Source organism: Thalassophryne amazonica, chromosome 10 (genome assembly GCF_902500255.1).
Source record: "Thalassophryne amazonica chromosome 10, fThaAma1.1, whole genome shotgun sequence".
NCBI classification, from domain to species: Eukaryota; Metazoa; Chordata; class Actinopteri; order Batrachoidiformes; family Batrachoididae; genus Thalassophryne; species Thalassophryne amazonica.
The window spans coordinates 66,471,411-66,492,753 of NC_047112.1; the positions used below are offsets into that span (position 1 = coordinate 66,471,411).

Consider the following 21,343-nt stretch of genomic DNA (forward strand, 5'->3'; position numbering starts at 1 on the left):
AGTGTCCTTGCCTCAAGTGGAGGAGTTTAAGTATCTCGGGGTCTTGTTCACGAGTGAGGGATGGATGGAGCGTGAGATCGATAGACGGATTGGTGCAGTGTCTGCAGTGATGCGGTTGCTGTATCGGACCGTCATGGTGAAGAGAGAGCTGAGTAGGGGGGCAAAGCTCTCGATTTACCGATCGATCTATGTTCCGATCCTCACCTATGGTCATGAGATTTGGCTCATGACCGAAAGAACGAGATTGCGAGTACAAGTGGCCGAGATGAGTTTCCTCCGCAGGGTGGCTGGGCGCTCCCTTAGAGATAGGGTGAGGAGCTCGGTCAATCGGGAGGAGCTCAGAGTGGAGCCGCTGCTCCTCCACGTCGAAAGGAGTCAGTTGAGCTGGCTAGGGCATCTTTTCCGGATGCCCCCTGGACGCCTCGCTAGAGAGGTGTTCCGGGCACATCCCACTGGGAGGAGGCCCCGGGGAAGACCCAGGACAAGCTGGAGGGACTACATCTCTCGGCTGGCTTGGGAACGCCTTGGGGTTCCCCCGGAGGAGCTGGGGGAGGTGTGTGTGGATCGGGAGGTCTGGGCGGCTTTGCTTGAGCTGCTACCCCCGCGACCTGACTCCGGATAAAGCAGAAGAAAAATTTGAACGAATGCCGCCGAAAACCTCAATTCATCCTTATTTCGTTTTGCTGTCGTTTTGATGGTTTGTTGTCATTTGCCTAGTTTTTGTAATGACAGCACTTAGTTTGACTTCGTTCGACCAGCTGAATGTTTTCACACAGTACAGAAGCCGGTTTGTGAGCGCTGTCGTGGAGAGAGATGCAGCTCCTCTGTGGCAGAGCTGGTGTGTGGTGTGGGGCTTCTGCCAGTGTGTGTGATGTGCAGCTGCTGTCATGCCATGGTGCTGGCTGGCCAGGAAGAATGTCAGCCTCCTCCGGCAGCGCCTGGTAGTCTGTGACTCTGGTGTTGTTCCAGCGCTACATAAAAAGAGTTGCTGCTGCACAAAAAGTCCGGCCGGTGTCTTGTCAGGAGCTGCAGCATTCTGTTCATGAACTCTGAAGGGCTTGCTGTCCTCCCGCCCATGCAGACAGAAGAGCCTGCTGGCCCTTTCAGTGTGACAGTTCAAAAGATTTGAGGAAGTGATCCTTGATAGCCGCGTATTTGTTCACAGTGGGGGGGGGGGTTCGCAAGAGCGTGATCAGCGTCGTTGCCGTCATGATGTAATAATATTTTGTGTCGTCTGCAGTGATCTCTTGGAGCGAACTGCGACTCAGTTTGTGCAAACCAGGCGACAGTTTACAGAAACGTGACTTTGAGCATCAAGTGTGAAAAGGTTTCAGATTTGCGTGTGAACAGGGTTTTTTTCCATGCAGCCTGCAGCACATGTGATCCAACGTGCACGCGAGTCTGTGATAAAATTATCCACACAGCCTGCAGCGCATGTGCCGGCAGGGAATGAATTTCTTTCGAAATCCAGAAAACACAAACAGCAGGACTCAAAAAACAGAGCAGACACAGAGACCTCTCTCTCTCTAACAAGAAGCCTGATGTTAAAGTATGTGAGTTTAAATGACAATACTTTCCTTTTTCTGGGGAGAGGGGGGCACACAACAGACTCTGAACTTTGTGAACTGATGTTACAAGCCATGACGAGACAGCAGTGTGTCCTGCTGCACGTCAGAAGACGCGAGTGCCATTTGCGTTTCCGAGAACAGAGCGCGCTTCCACAGAGACAGAAAATAGCAGCGATAGCACATTGTGGCAGTAGTGCAACTGTTAAAAACCTCATGATACAGTCCACTGTTTTCCAAGCGCAGCAATATGTTCTGCACAGCCGGCAGGAGTGAACTGAAAAAGAGTTGACCAGCGCCAAGGGCTACACATGACAGTACGCATACATTAAAAGCAAACATATGCAGCTGCAAGTAAATCACGAATGCAACGACACGTGATTATGCAGGAAAAATGCAGATTATGCGTGCATTTCAGGTGTACTCTTAATGCATCTCTACATTTGCGCTGGTGTGAAAGGGGCTTTATGAATGTTGAGGAAGCACTTCAGGTTTTTTTTTTTTTAAGTGCATCAAGACAGATCATGCAGCATCATCAGTCTGAATCAGACAGTGAGGATTCTGATGATGAAGGAGATAATCCCTCTTTTGTTCTGGACAAGGAACCAGAGCAGGTGGATCCACCGACATCTCCACCGTGGATCTGACTTTGCGCTTATTCTTTGCAGCTTCTCCAGGACTCAGGCGCTACAGAGCTCCATCCAATTGCCAAGTCCTGGAATGCACGGCAGGATGCAGACACACACTACTCCAACAGTGGCTCCAGGCATGTTTCGTTTAAAATGTCAAGATCAACGTTAACTTAGGTTTCATTTTGTTCTTCTTTCCTTCCTTTTGCGCTCTTGATTCGCAGGCTATTCAGTGATAGAAAAAGTCAAAAACTCATTCGTCCACCTTTTCTCTGATTTGTGACTTTTTTTTTTTTGTACTTTTTTCCCTTTGTTCAGGAATCGTATGACGTGTGGCCGGGCCTTAAGCAGCTCAGTAAACTGTTTCAGAAGACCATAACAGGTCGGTTTAACATAGAAAAGGTAAATAATACTCACAGACGTATGCTCTTTATGGTTTTAGCGGGGGAAAATTAAGCGAAAGAAAGAAATAAACGAAGCAATCGATCGAAGCATTGCTTCAATCTGCGAACCACTGCTTCGATTGGTTCATGGTTCAAAGCAAAGCCAAGCTGCAGAAAAGTTGATTAAGGATCCGCTGCAGGGTCTGTAATCAATGTAGAGAAATGATCATTTTCCTGACAAACACCCGCCAAAACAACAGCCACTCTGAAGGACCGATAACAGAATCGTTAAGCACAATGCTTACTGATGTTGGTGGATCGAATCATTTCTTAACGATACCCGAAAGGAACCGGTTCTCGATATCCATCCCTAATCCTCAGTTGTTGTACGATTCACATCCCTAGTGGACACTGGGGATGAGGGAAGCCGTCTGACTGTAGGAATCCTTCCAGGACTCTGGAGGCAGTTGAATGGTACCGACAGGACTGAAGTGCAGCAGCCTCTGCTGAGGGGGAGGCAAAGCAGAGGGTGTGGAAGGAGTTTAGAGTAACGATGGAGAAGGACTTTCGGTCGGTGCCAAAGTACTTTTGGCGGACCGTGAGGCATCTCAGGAGGGGAATACGGGGAACCATCCATGCTGTCTATATTAAGGATGGGACTCTGGTGACCTCGGACCTCAGGGTGACCTCATCACCACAACAATCGGAATAGAATTGAATCGTGAGCTGTTGTACGATTCACATTCCTAGTATCAAGAGCAGATTCCTTTCGGGTATCGTTAAGAAATGATTCGATCCACCGACATTAATAACCTTTTTGCTTAACGATTCCCTTATCGGTCCTTCTGAGTTGTTTTTGGGGGCGTTTGTCAGGAAAATGATAATTTCGCTACATTGATTGCAGACCCTGCAGCGCGTCTTAATTTATCTTAATTTTTCCCAGCTAAAATCCTAAAGAGCATATGTCTGTGAGTAATATTTGCCCTTTTATGTTAAACTGACCTGTTGTGATCTTCTGAAACAGTTGATAGATGTATTGTATAACTTACAAACGGGACGGAAGCTAACGCGTTAGCATGTCTATGGCATTTTCAATGTTAAAGTTAGCATTAAGCTGTTCGCATGTTTTCTGTATAATAATTAATGGCTCAGCCTTCATTGTCGTAAAAGAGTCAAATTGTATTTTTTTTTTGTTTTATTCATATATTAATAATAATAGCAACAACAACAATAATATTAATGATAACAACACTACAATACTATTTTAGAGAAAGAGACAAAAAGAACCTGATGAAACAAAACAACAGAAAAGATAAAACCAACTAACAAAAATAAATAAATACATATAGAAATAAATAAGTGCTTCCTATGAACACTGTGTCACACTTACACCTCCACTTCATCCCTGTTTTATTTAAGTTTAATGACCATATTTTCAGTTTGTTAATTTCTTCAGTGATTTCCTCCAGAACTATCTGCCAAGCTTGAAAACCGCTGCATCCTAGTCAGAGCAGAATACTACTGGAATGAATTTGAATAATGAAAGTTGGGTTTTTCTCACCAAAATGGGTGCTGCACTCACTGCAGTTTATTGTCTGGAATAGTCCCAGATTGCATTTCAGAGCTTCTACAATTTAAACATTTTCGTGTGGGTGGTAATTTTGGGTTTCACCTTTTTTGTTTTTCATCAATTTCATCCCTGAATATGTCAATCGTGAGTCACTCTTGTGAGGATTAAAGTCACTGACTGGGACTCCTGTCTTGTTGCGAGAAAGAAATGAGAATCGTCATCTGTTCTGTTCACACAGCTCCAAACGCTGCACGGTTCTCTGCCGAGTCAAGTGTGAACGATAGAGTAGTCCAGTCAGAATTAATAACTTCAAAGTAAAACACAGTTTAAATCAAATGACACCTCTTTACAAATGTTGTAATACAAACAAACTGCAATTGATCAAAAAAGTTTTTTTCCTCACAAAACCAGACGTCCTGCGCTGACGTGCTGCAGATGACTGGACTCAGCTCAGAGGTACAGAGAGACATTCATGCCAAAATGTCTGAAAGGAAATGCTTTTGACAAAAACTACAGATTTGATTTATGTCAAGAGATCAAGGATCCAGTGACCAATTTAAAATGTTGGTGCCATAGAAAACCTGTAAAGCCTACTTTTAGTACACAGAAAATTCACAAGCGGTATCGATAATGGCATCGATAGATAAAATCAATACCCATCCTTAGTCGTCAGCAGCGCCGTCCCTGGGTTCACAACATCCTCATGAGACGTTTCCAATTCGGGGAGTTTCATTATTTGCTGCAGGAGCTGCAGCAAATAACTGGAGCTGCAGGAGCTCCAGTTTGAGGACCTCCTATCCCGTTCACGCGCGCACATGTAAAGAAAAAAACAAAAAAAACAAAACTGGCTGCCACTGCGGTTCCTCACTCTCTCTCCCCTCAAACTCTGTCATCATTGTGTTATAAACCAGTCACCATTTGTTTTATTATACATCTCTGTAAATCATTTTGGGATTACTGGGAGTGCCCTTGCATGGCTGATGTCATACTTGACCAGTCGTTCCACCTGCTGCATGTGCCTGATGTTTGGGAAAACAAGCAAGACGAGAGCCATGTGGAGCCACACATCTGGCTCTCTCCGTCTCCTCCTCCTCTCTGCGCCACTTCATGGCACAGAGCCCAACTAAGCATGCAGTCTCAAAGTTCTTCTGCTATGGAGCAAACTGGAGTGATCTGAATTGTTCAGCAGCTGATGCATGAATATGGGTGGGTGTGTGGAGACAATTCGCCTCATTCACAACGTGACAGAACTTAATGGTGCGCTGTTACGTGAGATAGCGTGCAACAACGCGGAAACTTATTCTTGACCGTGCGTAATGGTTCCTGATAATTCTCCAGCAACACATGCCATTAATCGTAATGCGTGGTAATGGGTTGCAGCAGTTCCTGAGGACACCTGACACCTCTGCCCTGAATCATCACATTCGTGATCAGCGGCCAAGAATGTATACTTCATGGCATTCGTGACTTGTCGTCATTATGTGTAAACGCACCTTAAAGCCTGACTGATATTCAAGGATTTTGGCCAGCACTGATATGTTTGATATGGGCCTATAGTTGTTTAAGCAAGCTGGGTCACCTCCCTTCAAACAAGGGAGGGCAAAATTTTAATTTTAAAATTTTGTTGTACCTTGTGTATAATGACAATAAAAAGCATTCTATTCTATTCTAAAAGCGGATTTCCACAGCTGAGGAACAACCTTAGTTTACACTGAAAGATTAAACATATATGTCAAGGGTCTTGCTATAAAATCAGATGCCACTTTCAGGAATAAGGAGTTCAATTTGATCAGGCCCTGGTGGTTTTCTAGGATCTATATTTTTTTAAGGCTTTGTTAACTTCCTGTTACAAGGCTTTGCAAAAGTTGTAAGGTTAAAAATCTGTCCAGTGTACACCGGCACAGCATTACAGGGCTTCCCAGATGCAGAATGAGCAGAATCAAACAGGGAGCCAGAAGATATAAAATGCTCATTAAAACAGTTCAAGATCTCCATTTTGTCGTGCACAACAGTGGAGCCCTTCATAACACAGGTGGGTAAAACATGAGAATTTTTGCTCACAGAAAGTGACTTTATGATTTTCCAGAACCCCCTCAGATCATTTTAATTTCTCAGTGATGACAGACAAGTAATTTCCAATTTGGCTTTCTTAATTAGGGATGAACATTTATTTCTGAGTTGCCAAAAACAAGCCAATCTGAGGTGGAACCTGTGGTTCTTGCCTTGGCCCAAGGGGAGTTCCTCTCATGAACAGTGTCTGCTCGTTCAGAGGAGAACCAGGGGTTATCACGACCCTTTACTCTGTATAGGGACCATGAGTGTTAATGATTTTAGTAAAAGCATCTTTTAAAAAGGCCCATGCTGTCTCCACATCAGGGATCAGCTCAAGTCTATCCCAATTAAAAAGGTTCAAACCATGATAAAATCCTTGCTCACTAAAAAGTTTAAGATTCTTCTTAAAAACAATATGTGGCCTTAATTTGGGGACCTTAGTGTTCCTTAGAGCAGCAACGACACAGTGGTTCTTAGGTCTTTCAGTGAAATAAACATTGTATCCATCAATGTAGCATACAAATAATTTATTTTAAAAAATCATACATTGTGATTTTCAGATTTTTTTTTTCTTCTTTTTTTTAAGATTATGTCTCTCACAGTGGACATACACCTAAGATGAAAATTTCAGACCCCTCCATGATTTCTAAGTGGGAGAACTTGCAAAATCGCAGGGTGTTCAAATACTTATTTTCCTCACTGTAGCTATATTGGACCTCAGTGGTTTAACTAAGGTATTCCTCTTTATATGCAGACCTAATACAAAAACACGGGTACAAAAAGATGAAACAGCAAAATTGTCTTTTAAAGTCATAAGGCAGAGTAGACATACGTATTAAATCCATAGCTTCAATGGATTTATCATGATAAACTGTGATGATAAACTGCTAAATGTAATAAACTGTGATAAATATGATAAACCGATGTGATAAATAACAGCTATGATAAATATGATCAAGTATGAGAAATGTGATGAATATGATAAACTATTACAAATTCATAAACTGTGATAACTATGATAAATGTGATAAACTACGACAAACTGTGATAAATGTGACAAATATGATAAACTGTGATAAATATGGGGGGGGGGGCGTTTGTGGCGAATCTGCTGCTGTAAGGTAAACATAAAAGACATTAGACTGGCTAAATAAGTTCACAGACTAACTCAGGGACCCGAAGGCGACGCTTCATCTTCCAGACTGTGATTAACTCAGTTCACGGACTAACTCACCGGTCTAAAGACGCCGCTTCAGCTTCCAGGGCCCAAAATCCGACGATCAGTCCAAACACCGAAGAGTCTCCGCCATTACTCCAACCACGCAGGCGCAGTCTGACACCCAGAGCCGAAGAAACACAAGCGCGGACATCCATGCCCGTTCCGCGATGGCTTTGGTCTCCATCTTTGAAGGGGATGGTCGTGATACATTTATTTATACACTGGATAACAAGGTTTATGCAACAGGTGTTGTGCCGAATTCAGCACCCCTGCCGTGAAAAGCACCTCTTCGCGGGAACGCGCATTTGAACCTCGATACACAGTTTGTGCCGAAAAAATGTACGCAAATCAACATGATTCTCATTCTATATCACGTTGTCTCCAGATATGTGGGAGTGAAGAGAATATGTTCATATTTACGAGCACTAATTGGCTGCTTTTGTTTAGTCGGAACGAAGCGTCTGCTATTATCATATTTATTCTGTGACGTTTCATCACACATGATGGTGTTTGTTTTAGTGTTTATTTGTTAAAATGACTTTAATTTTATTCATTGACGTTGCTGTGTATGTTAAATGTGAGTTTAAGGCGACGAGGTTCAAATGCGCGTTCCCGTTCAGGGGGTACTTTCTGCGGAAGGTGTGCTGAATTCGGCACAACACCGTGCGAATAGCCACTTCCTATTATTTTATTTATTTGTTTATTTACTGTACCGGTTGTGTGATTCTGGGTGATCCCTGTGTTGTTTCAGCCATGTTTGTTGTTTGATATGTCAATAAATGTTGTAAAAACAAACAAACACAACAACAACAAAAACCCTGCCTCCTTTTCCACATGCGGGGAGGAGGCGGGACCTCCCTCGGCTGGAGGGCTGAAGTTTGGTCTGTAAGACTCGCCGTCCTCCCGAGTTTGTCGCGGGAGTTCTGTGGACGTTTGTTTATTTTTGTGTCTCGTGTTAAAGTTGTTGACAAAAATTGTTCAACTGTTCATTACGTGAGTTAACATCAAAGCGCCGACGCAACATGGTGAGTTTAAACAGAAAACGAACCAGGGGCACGTCCAGGATTTTTAGAGTGGGGGGTTGTGTCCGCACAGAAAGTTTAGAATTTTTAGGTGCCACTGCCTGCATTTTAGTGCATATTTCGCGACAAAATACACGAAAGAGGAAATAAACTTTATAACCTGTTTTTTTTATTATTATTCATTTGAACGCTTTAATGTGGTGCTGTCACGTTACAATGACAAGTAAGAAAACAGTTGAAATCTCTGTGGCTAAAAAGTGGACACCCTCTTGAATTACAGTCTGACACAAATGTATGGAGCTGTGTCACGTCGAAGGTTCAGAAACAACATTCATAATCCGCTCCCTTGAGTCCCTTTATTCAGGGAGTATAGCGACATGACGAGTCACATGACTCATGGTGCTATCTTAGGGCCAAAATAGCATTTGCTGTTGAGCTGTCTGCATGTAAATCCATCTTATTTATTTATTTATTATTTGCTGAAAATGCAGAGTTTTTGTGCATTTTGATGCACAAATAGACACAACAAGGGATTCAAGAGTCTCTTCAGATCCGAATACAAGAAAAATTTTGGAAAATAAAGTCAGCCATGTGGGATGGAAGCGACTTCATCGTCAAAGTTTGCAAGGTTTAGTGTTCAGTCCCATATACAATAAAACTAACCCAAATCGTCATCATATAAACTGGAGATTTTAGTATGGTTTTCCATGGAATAAACAGTGTATATAACAGATTTTTGCTCACGTTGGATAAAATGGCCTGTCCGATTGTAAAGTATTTCCTTTAAACACTCCTTGCATATACTGGACCCGCAGTCTGACATGCATCTGTTAAATCAGACAACGCAAAAGGCTGTTATTTGATACTTTTCTGTTTTCATTCCTTCCTCTCATATTTTAATAGTTTTTGCAGTGCACACAATTATTACATAATGGATCAAATTTGTTTGGCAGAAAAGCGGCAAATTTACAACACGGAGTTGGAAAAAGGAATTTGAATTGAAAGTTGATTAGAAAGAAAAGCTTGCTGAGGGACAAATTAATCCAGAATAAAGCATAATCCAGTGATGAAGAACTTTAAAACTGACACGCATGTCAATGTCATGTCATTGCATGATACGGAGTTACAGCTGCAGAAGCATAAATCAGAATTTAAATTAATTAAATAAATCATCATAAACTGTAAATTTGATAGCTTAACTATTTTATATTTATTTTGATAGTACCTGTACCTGGATCTGTTGTTGTATGTGGTTAACTGATAAAAAAAACAAACAAAACATAAAAGGTTAGTTCAGTAGTTAAGCACAGTTGTCCCCAAAGTGGCACAGTGTTTTCAGTTGTCCCTACTCTCTTTATAAAGGGACTCTACCGCTATCCCCCACCCCCGAATCTGCTTCTGCTGACCCTCTGACGCTGACTCACTGAGCTCATTTATCATTGTTAAAATAACTCACTGAGGTTATTAGGGCATGGAAGACTCCACTCAATTTTGGAGGTTATCCAGATCCAGATTCTGGCTCAGGATTTCACTTTATAGGCTTTTAAGGATTACATCAAAACTACTTTACAAATTTGCACCACAGATACATATTAGTACATGGAAGACTTCATAAAATTTTGGAGGTGATCCAGATCCAAATTCAGATTCTGGATCGTTTCACTTTATATAGGCTTTTGTTGGGCTGTATGTCTCAGGGCAATCTTCTTGGTCTGTTTGATGACTTCATATCTCCTCTGTAACGCCATAATGCATACTGTTCTTTTGCTTATCACGCTACACAGACAAATCACAGTTTTACTTTTACACATAGGCCTACTGTTTATATACAACATGAGCAGTCACCGCATATAACTGTCAAACGCAGCATTTTTCAACCAATCACATAACTTTACTGATCCACGCTGAGGGCAGCTGCCCGCCCATCTGGGTGCAGAGTTGAAGGGAGGTGGAAGAGGCAGGCAGAGCGCTGGGTGATCAGCTTGCAAGCTGTTGTAGGAACTTTCTGTTTAGTGAAGGCATCTGTCAGTATACCACATCTAAAACTCAAGTCTGTTTCCTCTGTTTTTGAGTCTTCTGAGTTCACTCCCCACAACCTACACATTAACCCTGAACACTTTGAAGGATTACGTCAAAACTACTTCACAGATTCTCACCAAATTTGCACCACAGGTAAATAAACCCCTGGCAATAATTATGGAATCACCGGCCTCGGAGGATGTTCATTCAGTTGTTTAATTTTGCAGAAAAAAAGCAGATCACAGACATGACACAAAACTAAAGTCATTTCAAATGGCAACTTTCTGGCTTTAAGAAACACTATAAGAAATCAGGAAAAATAATTGTGGCAGTCAGTAACGGTTACTTTTTTAGACCAAGCAGAGGGAAAAAAATATGGACTCACTCAATTCTGAGGAATAAATTATGTTTCATCCCCAAAACTAACACCTGCATCAAATTAGATCTGCTCGTTAGTCTGCATCTAAAAAGGAGAGATCACACCTTGGAGAGCTGTTGCACCAAGTGGACTGACATGAATCATGGCTCCAACACGAGAGAGGTCAATTGAAACAAAGGAGAGGATTATCAAACTCTTAAAAGAGGGTAAATCATCACGCAATGTTGCAAAAGATGTTGGTTGTTCACAGTCAGCTGTGTCTAAACTCTGGACCAAATACAAACAACATGGGAAGGTTGTTAAAGGCAAACATACTGGTAGACCAAGGAAGACATCAAAGCATCAAGACAGAAAACTTAAAGCAATATGTCTCAAAAATCGAAAATGCACAACTAAACAAATGAGGAACGAATGGGAGGAAACTGGAGTCAACGTCTGTGACCAAACTGTAAGAAACCGCCTAAAGGAAATGGGATTTACATACAGAAAAGCTAAACAAAAGCCATCATTAACACCTAAACAGAAAAAAACAAGGTTACAATGGGCTAAGGAAAAGCAATTGTGGACTGTGGATGACTGGATGAAAATCATATTCAATGATGAATCTCGAATCTGCATTGGGCAAGGTAATGATGCTGGAACTTTTGTTTGGTGCCGTTCCAATGAGATTGCTAAAGATGACTGCCTGAAGAGAACATGTAAATTTCCACAGTCATTGATGATATGGGGCTGCATGTCAGGTAAAGGCACTGGGGAGATGGCTGTCATTACATCATCAATAAATGCACAAGTTTACGTTGGTATTTTGGACACTTTTCTTATCCCATCAATTGAAAGGATGTTTGGGGATGATGAAATCATTTTTCAAGATGATAATGCATCTTGCCATTGAGCAAAAACTGTGAAAACATTCCTTGCAAAAAGACACATAGGGTCAATGTCATGGCCTGCAAATAGTCCGGATCTTAATCCAATTGAAAATCTTTGGTGGAAGTTGAAGAAAATGGTCCATGACAAGGCTCCAACCTGCAAAGCTGATCTGGCAACAGCAGTCAGAGAAAGCTGGAGCCAGATTGATGAAGAGTACTGTTTGTCACTCATTAAGTCCATGCCTCAGAGACTGCAAGCTGTTATAAAAGCCAGAGGTGGTGCAACAAAATACTAGTGATGTGTTGGAGCGTTCTTTTGTTTTTCATGGTTCCATAATTTTTTCCTCAGAATTGAGTGATTCCATATTTTTTTCCCTCTGCTTGGTCTAAAAAAGTAACCGTTACTGACTGCCACAATTTTTTTCCTGATTTCTTATAGTGTTTCTTAAAGCCAGAAAGTTGCCATTTGAAATGACTTTAGTTTTGTGTCATGTCTGTGATCTGCTTTTTTTCTACAAAATTAAACAACTGAATGAACATCCTCCGAGGCCGGTGATTCCATAATTTTTGCCAGTGGTTGTATGTGTGTGTATATATATATATATATATATATATATATATATATATATATATATATATATATATACACATACCACTAGGAACAGTGGGCAGCCACGGTCCGGCACCCGGGGACCAACTCCAGATGTAGAGACGGTATGTTGGTCAGGGACCCTAAATAAGCATGTTTTTGATTGTGGGAGGAAATCAGATTGCCTGGAGGAAACCCATGCAGACACGGGGAGAACATGCAAACTCCACACAGAAAGGCCGGGATTCAATCCCACAACTTTCTAGCTGTGATGCACCAGTGCTAACCACTAAGTCACTGTGTCGCCCTGGGTGGGCTTCTGGGTTAGCCCTAGATTGGTTTTTATCCTATCTCTCTAATAGATGTTTTTCAGTTGCTGCAGCTAAGTATACATCCTTTTCTGCCATTCTGTCCTGTGGTGTGCCCCAAGGTTCCGTTCTGGGATCTTATTTGCATTCTACTTGCTCCCACGTGGACATATTCTGAGTTCCTTTAATGATGTATCATATCATTGTTATGCAGATGACATACAGCTGTACATCTCTTTTTCTCCACACAATGTTTCTAGGGTATCTTTTCTTCAAAACTGTATTGATGTCATAAAAAAAAAACTGGATGGCTGCTAACTATTTGTCACTAAATACAGCAAAACTGAAGTCCTTGTTTGTGCCCCTGAGGAGCTTGTTCCCTCAGTGATTAAGAACCTTGGCTCTCTGTCCTCTTTTGTTCACTCAGCAGTCAGAAATTTGGGTGTTACATTTGACCAGGCTCTCAAATTTGACACACACATTACCCGTCTTGTGCAATCATGTTTCTTTCATTTACAAAATATTGCCCACCTTAGAAACACTGTGTCTCAAGCTGAGCTGGATCATTCAGGCTTTTATTTCTTCACATCTTGATTACTGTAATTCGCTGCCCCCTAGCCTCAGTACGTTTTTGCTGGGCTGTCTAGAAATGTTCCAGAATGCAGCAACAAGGCTCCTTACAAAGTCATCTAAGTGGTCTCATGTAACACCCATTCTGTCCTCTTTGCATTGGCTCCCAATTCGGTTCAGACTGCAATTTAAAATATTGGTGATGACTTTTAGAACTTTGCACGATCAAATGCCACTTTACATCAGTGAACTCTTGCACCCACATGTGGCTAGCAGGTCTCTGCGGTCCTTGGCTGAGCTCACTGAGTTCATTTATTATTGTTAAAGTAACTCGCTGAGCTCATTTATTATTGTTAAATAATGCGCTGAGTTAATTTATTATTGTTAAAGTAACACGCTGAGGGTGACTTCCGGTTGGTGGCTCTAATGGAGTAGACGCGTGGTTAGCTCGCTCTGGCAAATAATCAAAACTACCTTTTTCATTGAGCCCTTACAAGCCTGTCTTGGCATCTGCTCCTTTGGGAATATTGGCGCTTTTCACTTTCCCCAGTTGTGGCCGAAAGTTTTCTCAGAATGCCGGCTAAGAGTCAAAAGTCTGTTGAAAAGGAAGAGGGTAGCACTGTTAGCACTAGATTGTCGGTGGAAGCTATCTCCGCGCTGCTCGAAAAACTCCGTGAATCGTTGTCTGCTGATTTCAAGGCATCACTAACTGGATTAGAGACTAAGTTTGACCAGCTGAAACTGCTGATGGATGACCATGACCAGCGCATATCGTCACTGGAACTCTCATCTGATGACGTTAGCCAGCGCGTTAGCGAACTGGAAGACGCCATAGTGTCACTCCGAGACGACAACACCAAACTTAAAGCCAAAGTTATAGAATTGGAGGACAGAGGAAGACGCTCAAACATGCGCATTCTGGGGCTGGCGAAGGCCACAGAGTCAGGTCGCCCTTCAGAATTTTATGCTCGTCTGCTTCAGGATGTGTATGGAAAGGACGTACTGCCATCCCCACCGGAGATTGACAGAGCCCACCGCATAGGCGCAGTCAGACCGGGTCCAGGTGTGCGGCCACGGCCAGTGATCCTCCGCCTACACCGCTACCAAGTCAAAGACCTCCTGATCAGAGAAGTCCGATGCAGGGGTACATTTGACTACCATGGCCAGAAGATTCGCATTGTGGAGGACTACAGTGCTGAAGTTATGTCTCAAAGAGCGCAGTACAGAGATGTGATGGCGGAGCTTTACAAACTTGGTATGAAGCCTGCTCTACTCTACCCAGCCCGTCTTCGCCTGACGCTGTCCAGTGGGATGAAGAAATGGATCAGCACGGTGGAGGAAGCACAAAAACTTATCGACGAGCACCCCTCCTAACCGTTCAGACCAAACGTTACATAGATGGAGAGACTGAACTGTTCTTGGATCAGACCTGGACTTCATAACAGTGGGTAAAACACAGTAAGCACTGTCATTATCAAGTATACATATTTTTCTATCCACAGATGTATACAAGTTGCGGTTTCCTATTGTACAATGATTATATTTGGCCAGTTTAATACTTCCTGCTAAATGCCCTGTTTAATACTGTTATTTGAGCACTTTGTACTGTAAATGGCACTCTGTTTTATCGGTTGGTAATATCAAGTGCTCTCAGTTATGCTCATTTTTGATATGTTCACTTTCATAAAAGGGGCAGCTATTTTAATTTCACTTACCTTCTATATGCCTGAGCTATAGCTCAAATGTTAGGCTTTTACTGGAGGATGAGTTTTTTGAAGTTTTTTTTTGTTTTGAGAGCTTGCTGCTTTTTTATTTAATAATAGCAGCTGTCTTTTGGGGGGGAGGGAGTGGGTGAGTATCTGTCACCATTATTTTGTAAAAATGGGGAAAAATGCTGGTCACTTTACCTATTATAGGTCACCAAGTTGCTGTGAACGGTTACATATCTACCAGTTAAAAATTGCACCATGATGAATGGTTTAGACATTGTGAGTTGGAACGTAAAGGGCTTAAACCACCCTGTCAAGAGAAAGAAAGTCTTCTCTCACATTAAGCACCTAAAATCCAAAATACTATTCTTACAAGAAACCCATGTCTGCACTTCAGATTTAAATAGATTATTGCGTTGGTCTGGGCAATCCTTTCATTCCACATTTCAGGCCAAAGCCAGGGGCGTTTCTATTCTTATCTCACATGATATATTATTTGAAGTACACAATGTTTCATTAGACCCAAATGGACGATATGTAATTGTCACAGGTAAATTATTTAATATGCTAGTGGTCTTACTTAATGTACGAGGTGTATTAGAAAAGTGTCCGACCTTATTATTTTTTCAAAAACCATATGGATTTGAATCACGTGTGATTACATCAGACATGCTTGAACCCTCGTGGGCATGCGAGAGTTTTTTCACGCCTGTCGGTTACGTCATTCGCCTGTGGGCAGTCTTTGAGTGAGGAGTCGTCCACACGCTCGTCGATTTTTTTCATTGTTTAGGAATGGCTCAGAGACTGTTGCTTTGTTTGATAAAAATTTTTTCAAAACTGTAAGGCACAACTGAGTGGACACCATTCAATAAATTCAGCTGGTTTTCGGTAAAAATTTTAACGGCTGATGAGAGATTTTGGTCTGGTAGTGTCGCTTTAAGGACGGTCCACGGCGCCTGACGGCGATCTGCGCTTCGAGGCGGCAGCGTCTCGCTGTTTCAAGTTGAAAACTTCCACATTTCAGGCTCTGTTGACGCAGTAAGTCGTCAGAGAACAGAGAACTTTCAGAAGAAGTCGGCATGAGGAGTTTATTCGGACATTCCATTGTTAACGGTCATTTTGTAATGAAAGAACGTGCGGGCAGAGTCGCATGTCGGGCTGGACCCGACCGCGGGGGGTCGCGACAGGAAAAACACCTCCGTTGGAAATCTTAACGGGCAAGTTGGAACATGCCCAAGCTGTTAAACAATTTCTCAGTTACTCACTTGTTGAAAGCCATCAAAAGCCGCCTGAATTTTACAAATGGTTTTCAACACGGAGGTGTTTTTCTGGTCGCGGCGCACACAGATTTGCGTCGTCGTCACGGAAACGACTCGGCGAATTTGCGCGCACGTTCTTTCATTACAAAATGACCTTTAACAGTGGAATGTCCACATAAACTCCTCATGCTGGCCTCTTCTGAATCTTCTCTGTTCTCTCACGACGTCCTGGGTCAACAGAACCTTAAATTAGGATGATTTCAGCTCGAAACAGCCAGACAACGTCGCCTGGGAGCGCTGCGCGATGTCCCGCTCTGTGGGAAGTCCTTACACCGACAGAAACACCCCATAATCTCTCATCAGCCGTTAAACTTTTCACAGAAAACCAGCTTAATTTCTCGAATAGTGTCCACTCGGATATTCCTCACAGGTCCAGAAAAAAATTTGATAAAGCAACGCGCGCCGTCTCGAGCAGCGTGTGAAACAAAGGAATTCAGCCGAGAAGGCGGGACCACATCCTTGCCCACAGGGAAATGACGTCACCGACACGCGTGAAAAAACTCACGCATGCGCACGAGGGTTCAAGCATGATTGGTGTAATCGCATGTCATTCAAATCCATATAGTTAAAAAAAAATAAAAGGGTCGGTTTATTATCTAAGAGACCTCGTATACGCTCCCAATACAGATGATGCAGACTTTTTCAAGCGTTTGTTTTCATCTCTGCCAGACTTGAATACATATCTTATCCTTGGCGCTGACCTAAACTGTTGGCTGGAGCCAGCTCTTGATAGGTCCTCATGTACTCCCAGCACAGTGGGCAGGTCGGCCTGTCTTATAAATAATTTTCTCTCTGACTTTAGTGTCTACGATGTTTGGCGATTCCTACACCCGAAAGACAAAGAATTTTCCTTTTTTTCTCAAGTGCACCATTCATATACTCGAATCGATTACTTTTTGCTGGACCACCGACTTCTTCCTTTAACACTTTCTGTTTTGCTTCCGGGCCTCCCACCCAGGAGCAGACAGTGGCGCTTCAATTCAACCTTGTTATCAGATGCTAAATTTATAGAGTTTACTGAGAAAGAGGTCGCCTTTTTCATCGACACAAATTCTACTGCCGACATTTCCTATCTTACTCTATGGGACACTCTTAAAGCGTACCTTTGGGGGCAGATTATCGCTTATACGGCAAGGATGAAACACAAGTCAAGTGTTGTGTGTGGGCCGCCAGAAGAGGAGGTACTGCTGGCCCACCACCAGTGGGCGCCCTGCCTGAAGTGCGGGCTTCAGGCACGAGAGGGCGCTGCCGCCACGGACACAGCCGGGGGTGACAGCTGTCACTCATTATCTCTTGACAGCTGTCACCCATCTACTCAACATCATCTCACTCCATAAAGACCAGACGTCATCTCCACCTCGTTGCTGAGATATCGTACTTCATTGGAGGTAATATCCTCAGCCTTTGTGGTATGTTCGCTTGTCTTCGCACAGCGTCCCGTCATGTACGCGTCAGATGCTAGTAAAATAGCTTATGTGATTGCTCTGCTTCGGGGTAAGGCACGCGCCTGGGCTACGGCGCTCTGGGAACAGAACTCATGGTTGTTATCAGCATACACTGGGTTTGTGGGGGAGTTCAGAACAGTGTTTGATCACCCTAACAGAGGAGAGACCGCTTCAACAATGCTGCTGTCAATGCGACAGGGGCGCCGGTGTGCAGCCGAATATGCAGTCGACTTCCGCGCCACCTTCATAAACGGACTGTCGTTTGTCCTGAAGGAGCATCTGGTAGCTAAGGAGGAACCGCGGGATTTAGATGGGCTTATCGATCTCGTTATACGATTAGACAATCGGTTGGAGGAACGCCGTCGGGAGCGAGGCGAAGGACGTGGCCGGATACGCGCCATCCCTCTCCCTTCCGGGTTCGAAAAGGGGCCGCCCTCCCCACGCTCCACAGCCGCAGCGCTCTGTGGGGCAACAGCTCCCCCTGCTGACGTTGTTAGGGAAACGCACAGGGCCAAAATGAGGAGGCTGATCCGCGGGGAGTGTTTTCTCTGCAGCTCAAAGGAGCACACACAGAAAAACTGCCCCAAACGGCCACAACAACAACCGCCCTCAGAGACTGGGCTAAGGGGGGGTCAAAACATTCACGTGGGACACACACAGATTGCCACACGACTCCCAGTTACAATCCTGAGCGGGGATTTAACCCTTCAAGCCCCAGCACTGGTGGACACGGGGTCAGAAGGGAATTTGCTAGACAGCAGATGGGCAAGGGAGGTAGGGCTCCCTCTGGTGGCGCTTCCTTCGCCATTGCAGGTGCGGGCACTAGATGGCACGCTCCTCCCTTTAATCACACACAAGACACAACCAGTAACTCTGGTGGTGTCTGGAAACCATCGGGAGGAGATTGAGTTTTTTGTAACTCCTTCTACCTCCCGCGTGATTTTGGGCTTCCCATGGATGTTGAAGCACAATCCCCGGATTGATTGGCCGTCTGGGGTGGTGGTTCAGTGGAGCGAAACCTGCCATCGGGTGTGTTTAGGATCCTCGGTTCCTCCCGGTTTACAGGCTAAGGAGGAGGTCAAAGTCCCTCCCAATCTGACGGCAGTGCCGGTTGAGTACCACGATCTTGCTGACGTCTTCAGCAAGGATCTGGCACTCACCCTTCCCCCGCACCGTCCGTACGATTGTGCCATTGATTTGGTTCCAGGCACTGAGTTCCCGTCCAGCAGGCTGTACAACCTCTCACGACCTGAGCACGAATCAATGGAGACCTACATCCGGGACTCATTAGCTACCGTGCTGATCCGGAACACCACCTCCCCGATGGGGGCAGGTTTCTTTTTTGTGGGCAAGAAAGATGGCGGACTCCGTCCATGCATTGATTACAGGGGGCTGAATGAGATTACGGTTCGCAACCGATACCCGTTGCCATTGTTGGATTCCGTGTTCACCCCCCTGCATGGAGCCAAAATCTTTACCAAGCTGGATCTTAGAGATGCGTATCACCTGGTTCGGATCCGGAAGGGAGACGAATGGAAGACGGCATTTAACACCCTGTTAGGTCACTTTGAGTACCTGGTCATGCCGTTCGGCCTCACCAATGCCCCCGCGACGTTCCAAGCCTTGGTTAACGACGTCTTGCGGGACTTCCTGCACCGATTCGTCTTCGTATATCTGGACGATAGTCTCATCTTTTCTCCGGATCCTGAGACCCATGTCCAGCATGTACGTCAGGTCCTGCAGCGGTTATTAGAGAACCGACTGTTTGTGAAGGGCGAGAAGTGCGAGTTTCACCGCACGTCTTTGTCCTTCCTGGGGTTTATCATCTCCTCTAACTCCGTCGCCCCTGATCCGGCCAAGGTTGCGGCGGTGAGAGATTGGCCCCAACCAACAAGCCGTAGGAAACTGCAACAGTTCCTCGGCTTCGCTAATTTCTATAGGAGGTTCATTAAGGGCTACAGTCAGGTAGTTAGCCCCCTGACAGCCCTGACCTCTCCAAAAGTCCCCTTCACCTGGTCGGATCGGTGCGAAGCCGCGTTCAAGGAGTTGAAACAACGGTTCTCTACTGCACCAGTTTTGGTGCAGCCCGACCCTAGCCGCCAGTTTGTGGTTGAAGTGGACGCCTCTGACTCAGGGATAGGAGCCGTGCTATCCCAGAGCTGAGAGACCGATAAGGTTCTTCACCCGTGTGCCTACTTTTCACGCAGGTTGACCCCGGCTGAACGGAACTATGACGTCGGCAATCGAGAACTCCTGCGGTGAAAGAGGCTCTTGAGGAGTGGAGACACCTGTTGGAGGGAGCGTCTGTGCCGTTCACGGTTTTCACTGACCATCGGAACCTGGAGTATATCAGGACCGCCAAGCGGCTGAACCCCAGGCAAGCCCGCTGGTCACTGTTCTTCGGGCGTTTTGACTTCCGGATCACCTATCGCCCCGGGACCAAGAACCAGAGGTCGGATGCCTTGTCCCGGGTACACGAAGAGGAGGTCAAGACTGCACTGTCGGATCCACCGGAGCCCATCCTGCCTGAGTCCACTATCGTGGCCACCCTCACCTGGGACGTGGAGAAGATCGTCCGGGAGGCCCTGGCACGGAGCCCGGACCCAGGAACAGGTCCGAAGAACCGGTTGTACGTCCCACCAGAGGCCAGAGCTGCAGTCTTGGACTTCTGGCACGGTTCCAAGCTCTCCTGTCATCCAGGGGTGCGAAGGACTGTGGCAGTTGTCCGGCAGCGCTTCTGGTGGGCGTCTATGGAGGCCGACGTCCGGGAGTACATCCAGGCCTGCACCACCTGTGCCAGGGGCAAGACAGACCATAAAAGGTCCCAAGGACTTCTCCAGCCATTGCCTGTGCCTCATCGCCCCTGGTCCCACATCGGCCCGGATTTCGTCACGGGCCTCCCGCCGTCCCAGGGCAACACCACCATCTTCACGATAGTGGACCGATTCTCCAAGGCGGCCCACTTCGTGGCCCTCCCGAAGCTCCCAACAGCCCAGGAGACAGCGGACCTCCTGGTCCACCACGTCGTCCGCCTGCATGGGATACCCACTGACATCGTCTCAGATCGTGGTCCCCAGTTCTCCTCACACGTCTGGAGGAGCTTCTGCCGGGAACTGGGGGCTACTGTGAGCCTCTCGTCCGGGTATCATCCGCAGACCAATGGACAGGCAGAACGGGCCAATCAGGAATTGGAGCAAGCTCTATGCTGTGTCACGTCCGCACACCCGACGGCCTGGAGTAAACATCTGGCCTGGATCGAGTATGCGCATAACAGCCAGGTATCCTCTGCCACCGGCCTCTCCCCATTGGAGGTGTGTTTGGGGTATCAGCCCCCGTTGTTTCCCGTGGTGGAGGGAGAGGTCAGTGTGACCTCGGTCCAGGCCCACCTGCGGAAGTGCCGTCGGGTGTGGCGCTCCGCCCGTTCTGCCTTGTTGAAGGCACGGACGAGGGCGAAGACCCATGCAGACCGCCGGCGATCCCTGGCCCCTGCTTACCAGCCCGGGCAGGAGGTGTGGCTTTCCACAAAGGACATCCCCCTCCAGGTGGACTCCCCGAAACTTCAGGACAGATATATCGGACCATTCAAGATCCTCAAAGTCCTCAGTCCTGCCGCAGTGAAGCTCCAACTCCCGGCTTCACTGCGGATCCATCCGGTTTTTCACGTGTCACGAATCAAGCCTCACCACACCGCACCCC

The 21,343-nt window shown here is 45.3% G+C and overlaps 1 protein-coding gene across 1 annotated transcript in view; it reads left to right on the plus strand.

Annotated features, from left to right (window-relative positions):
- The first annotated feature begins 8,324 nt into the window (after positions 1–8,324).
- Positions 8,325–21,343, plus strand: part of rad54l (RAD54 like) — a 113,536-nt gene continuing 100,517 nt past the window's right edge. Inside the window, exon 1 of the mRNA XM_034180176.1 lies at positions 8,325–8,443. Coding sequence (XP_034036067.1) covers positions 8,441–8,443 — 3 coding nt within the window. The 5' untranslated portion in view covers positions 8,325–8,440. The remainder of the gene's footprint in view (positions 8,444–21,343) is intronic.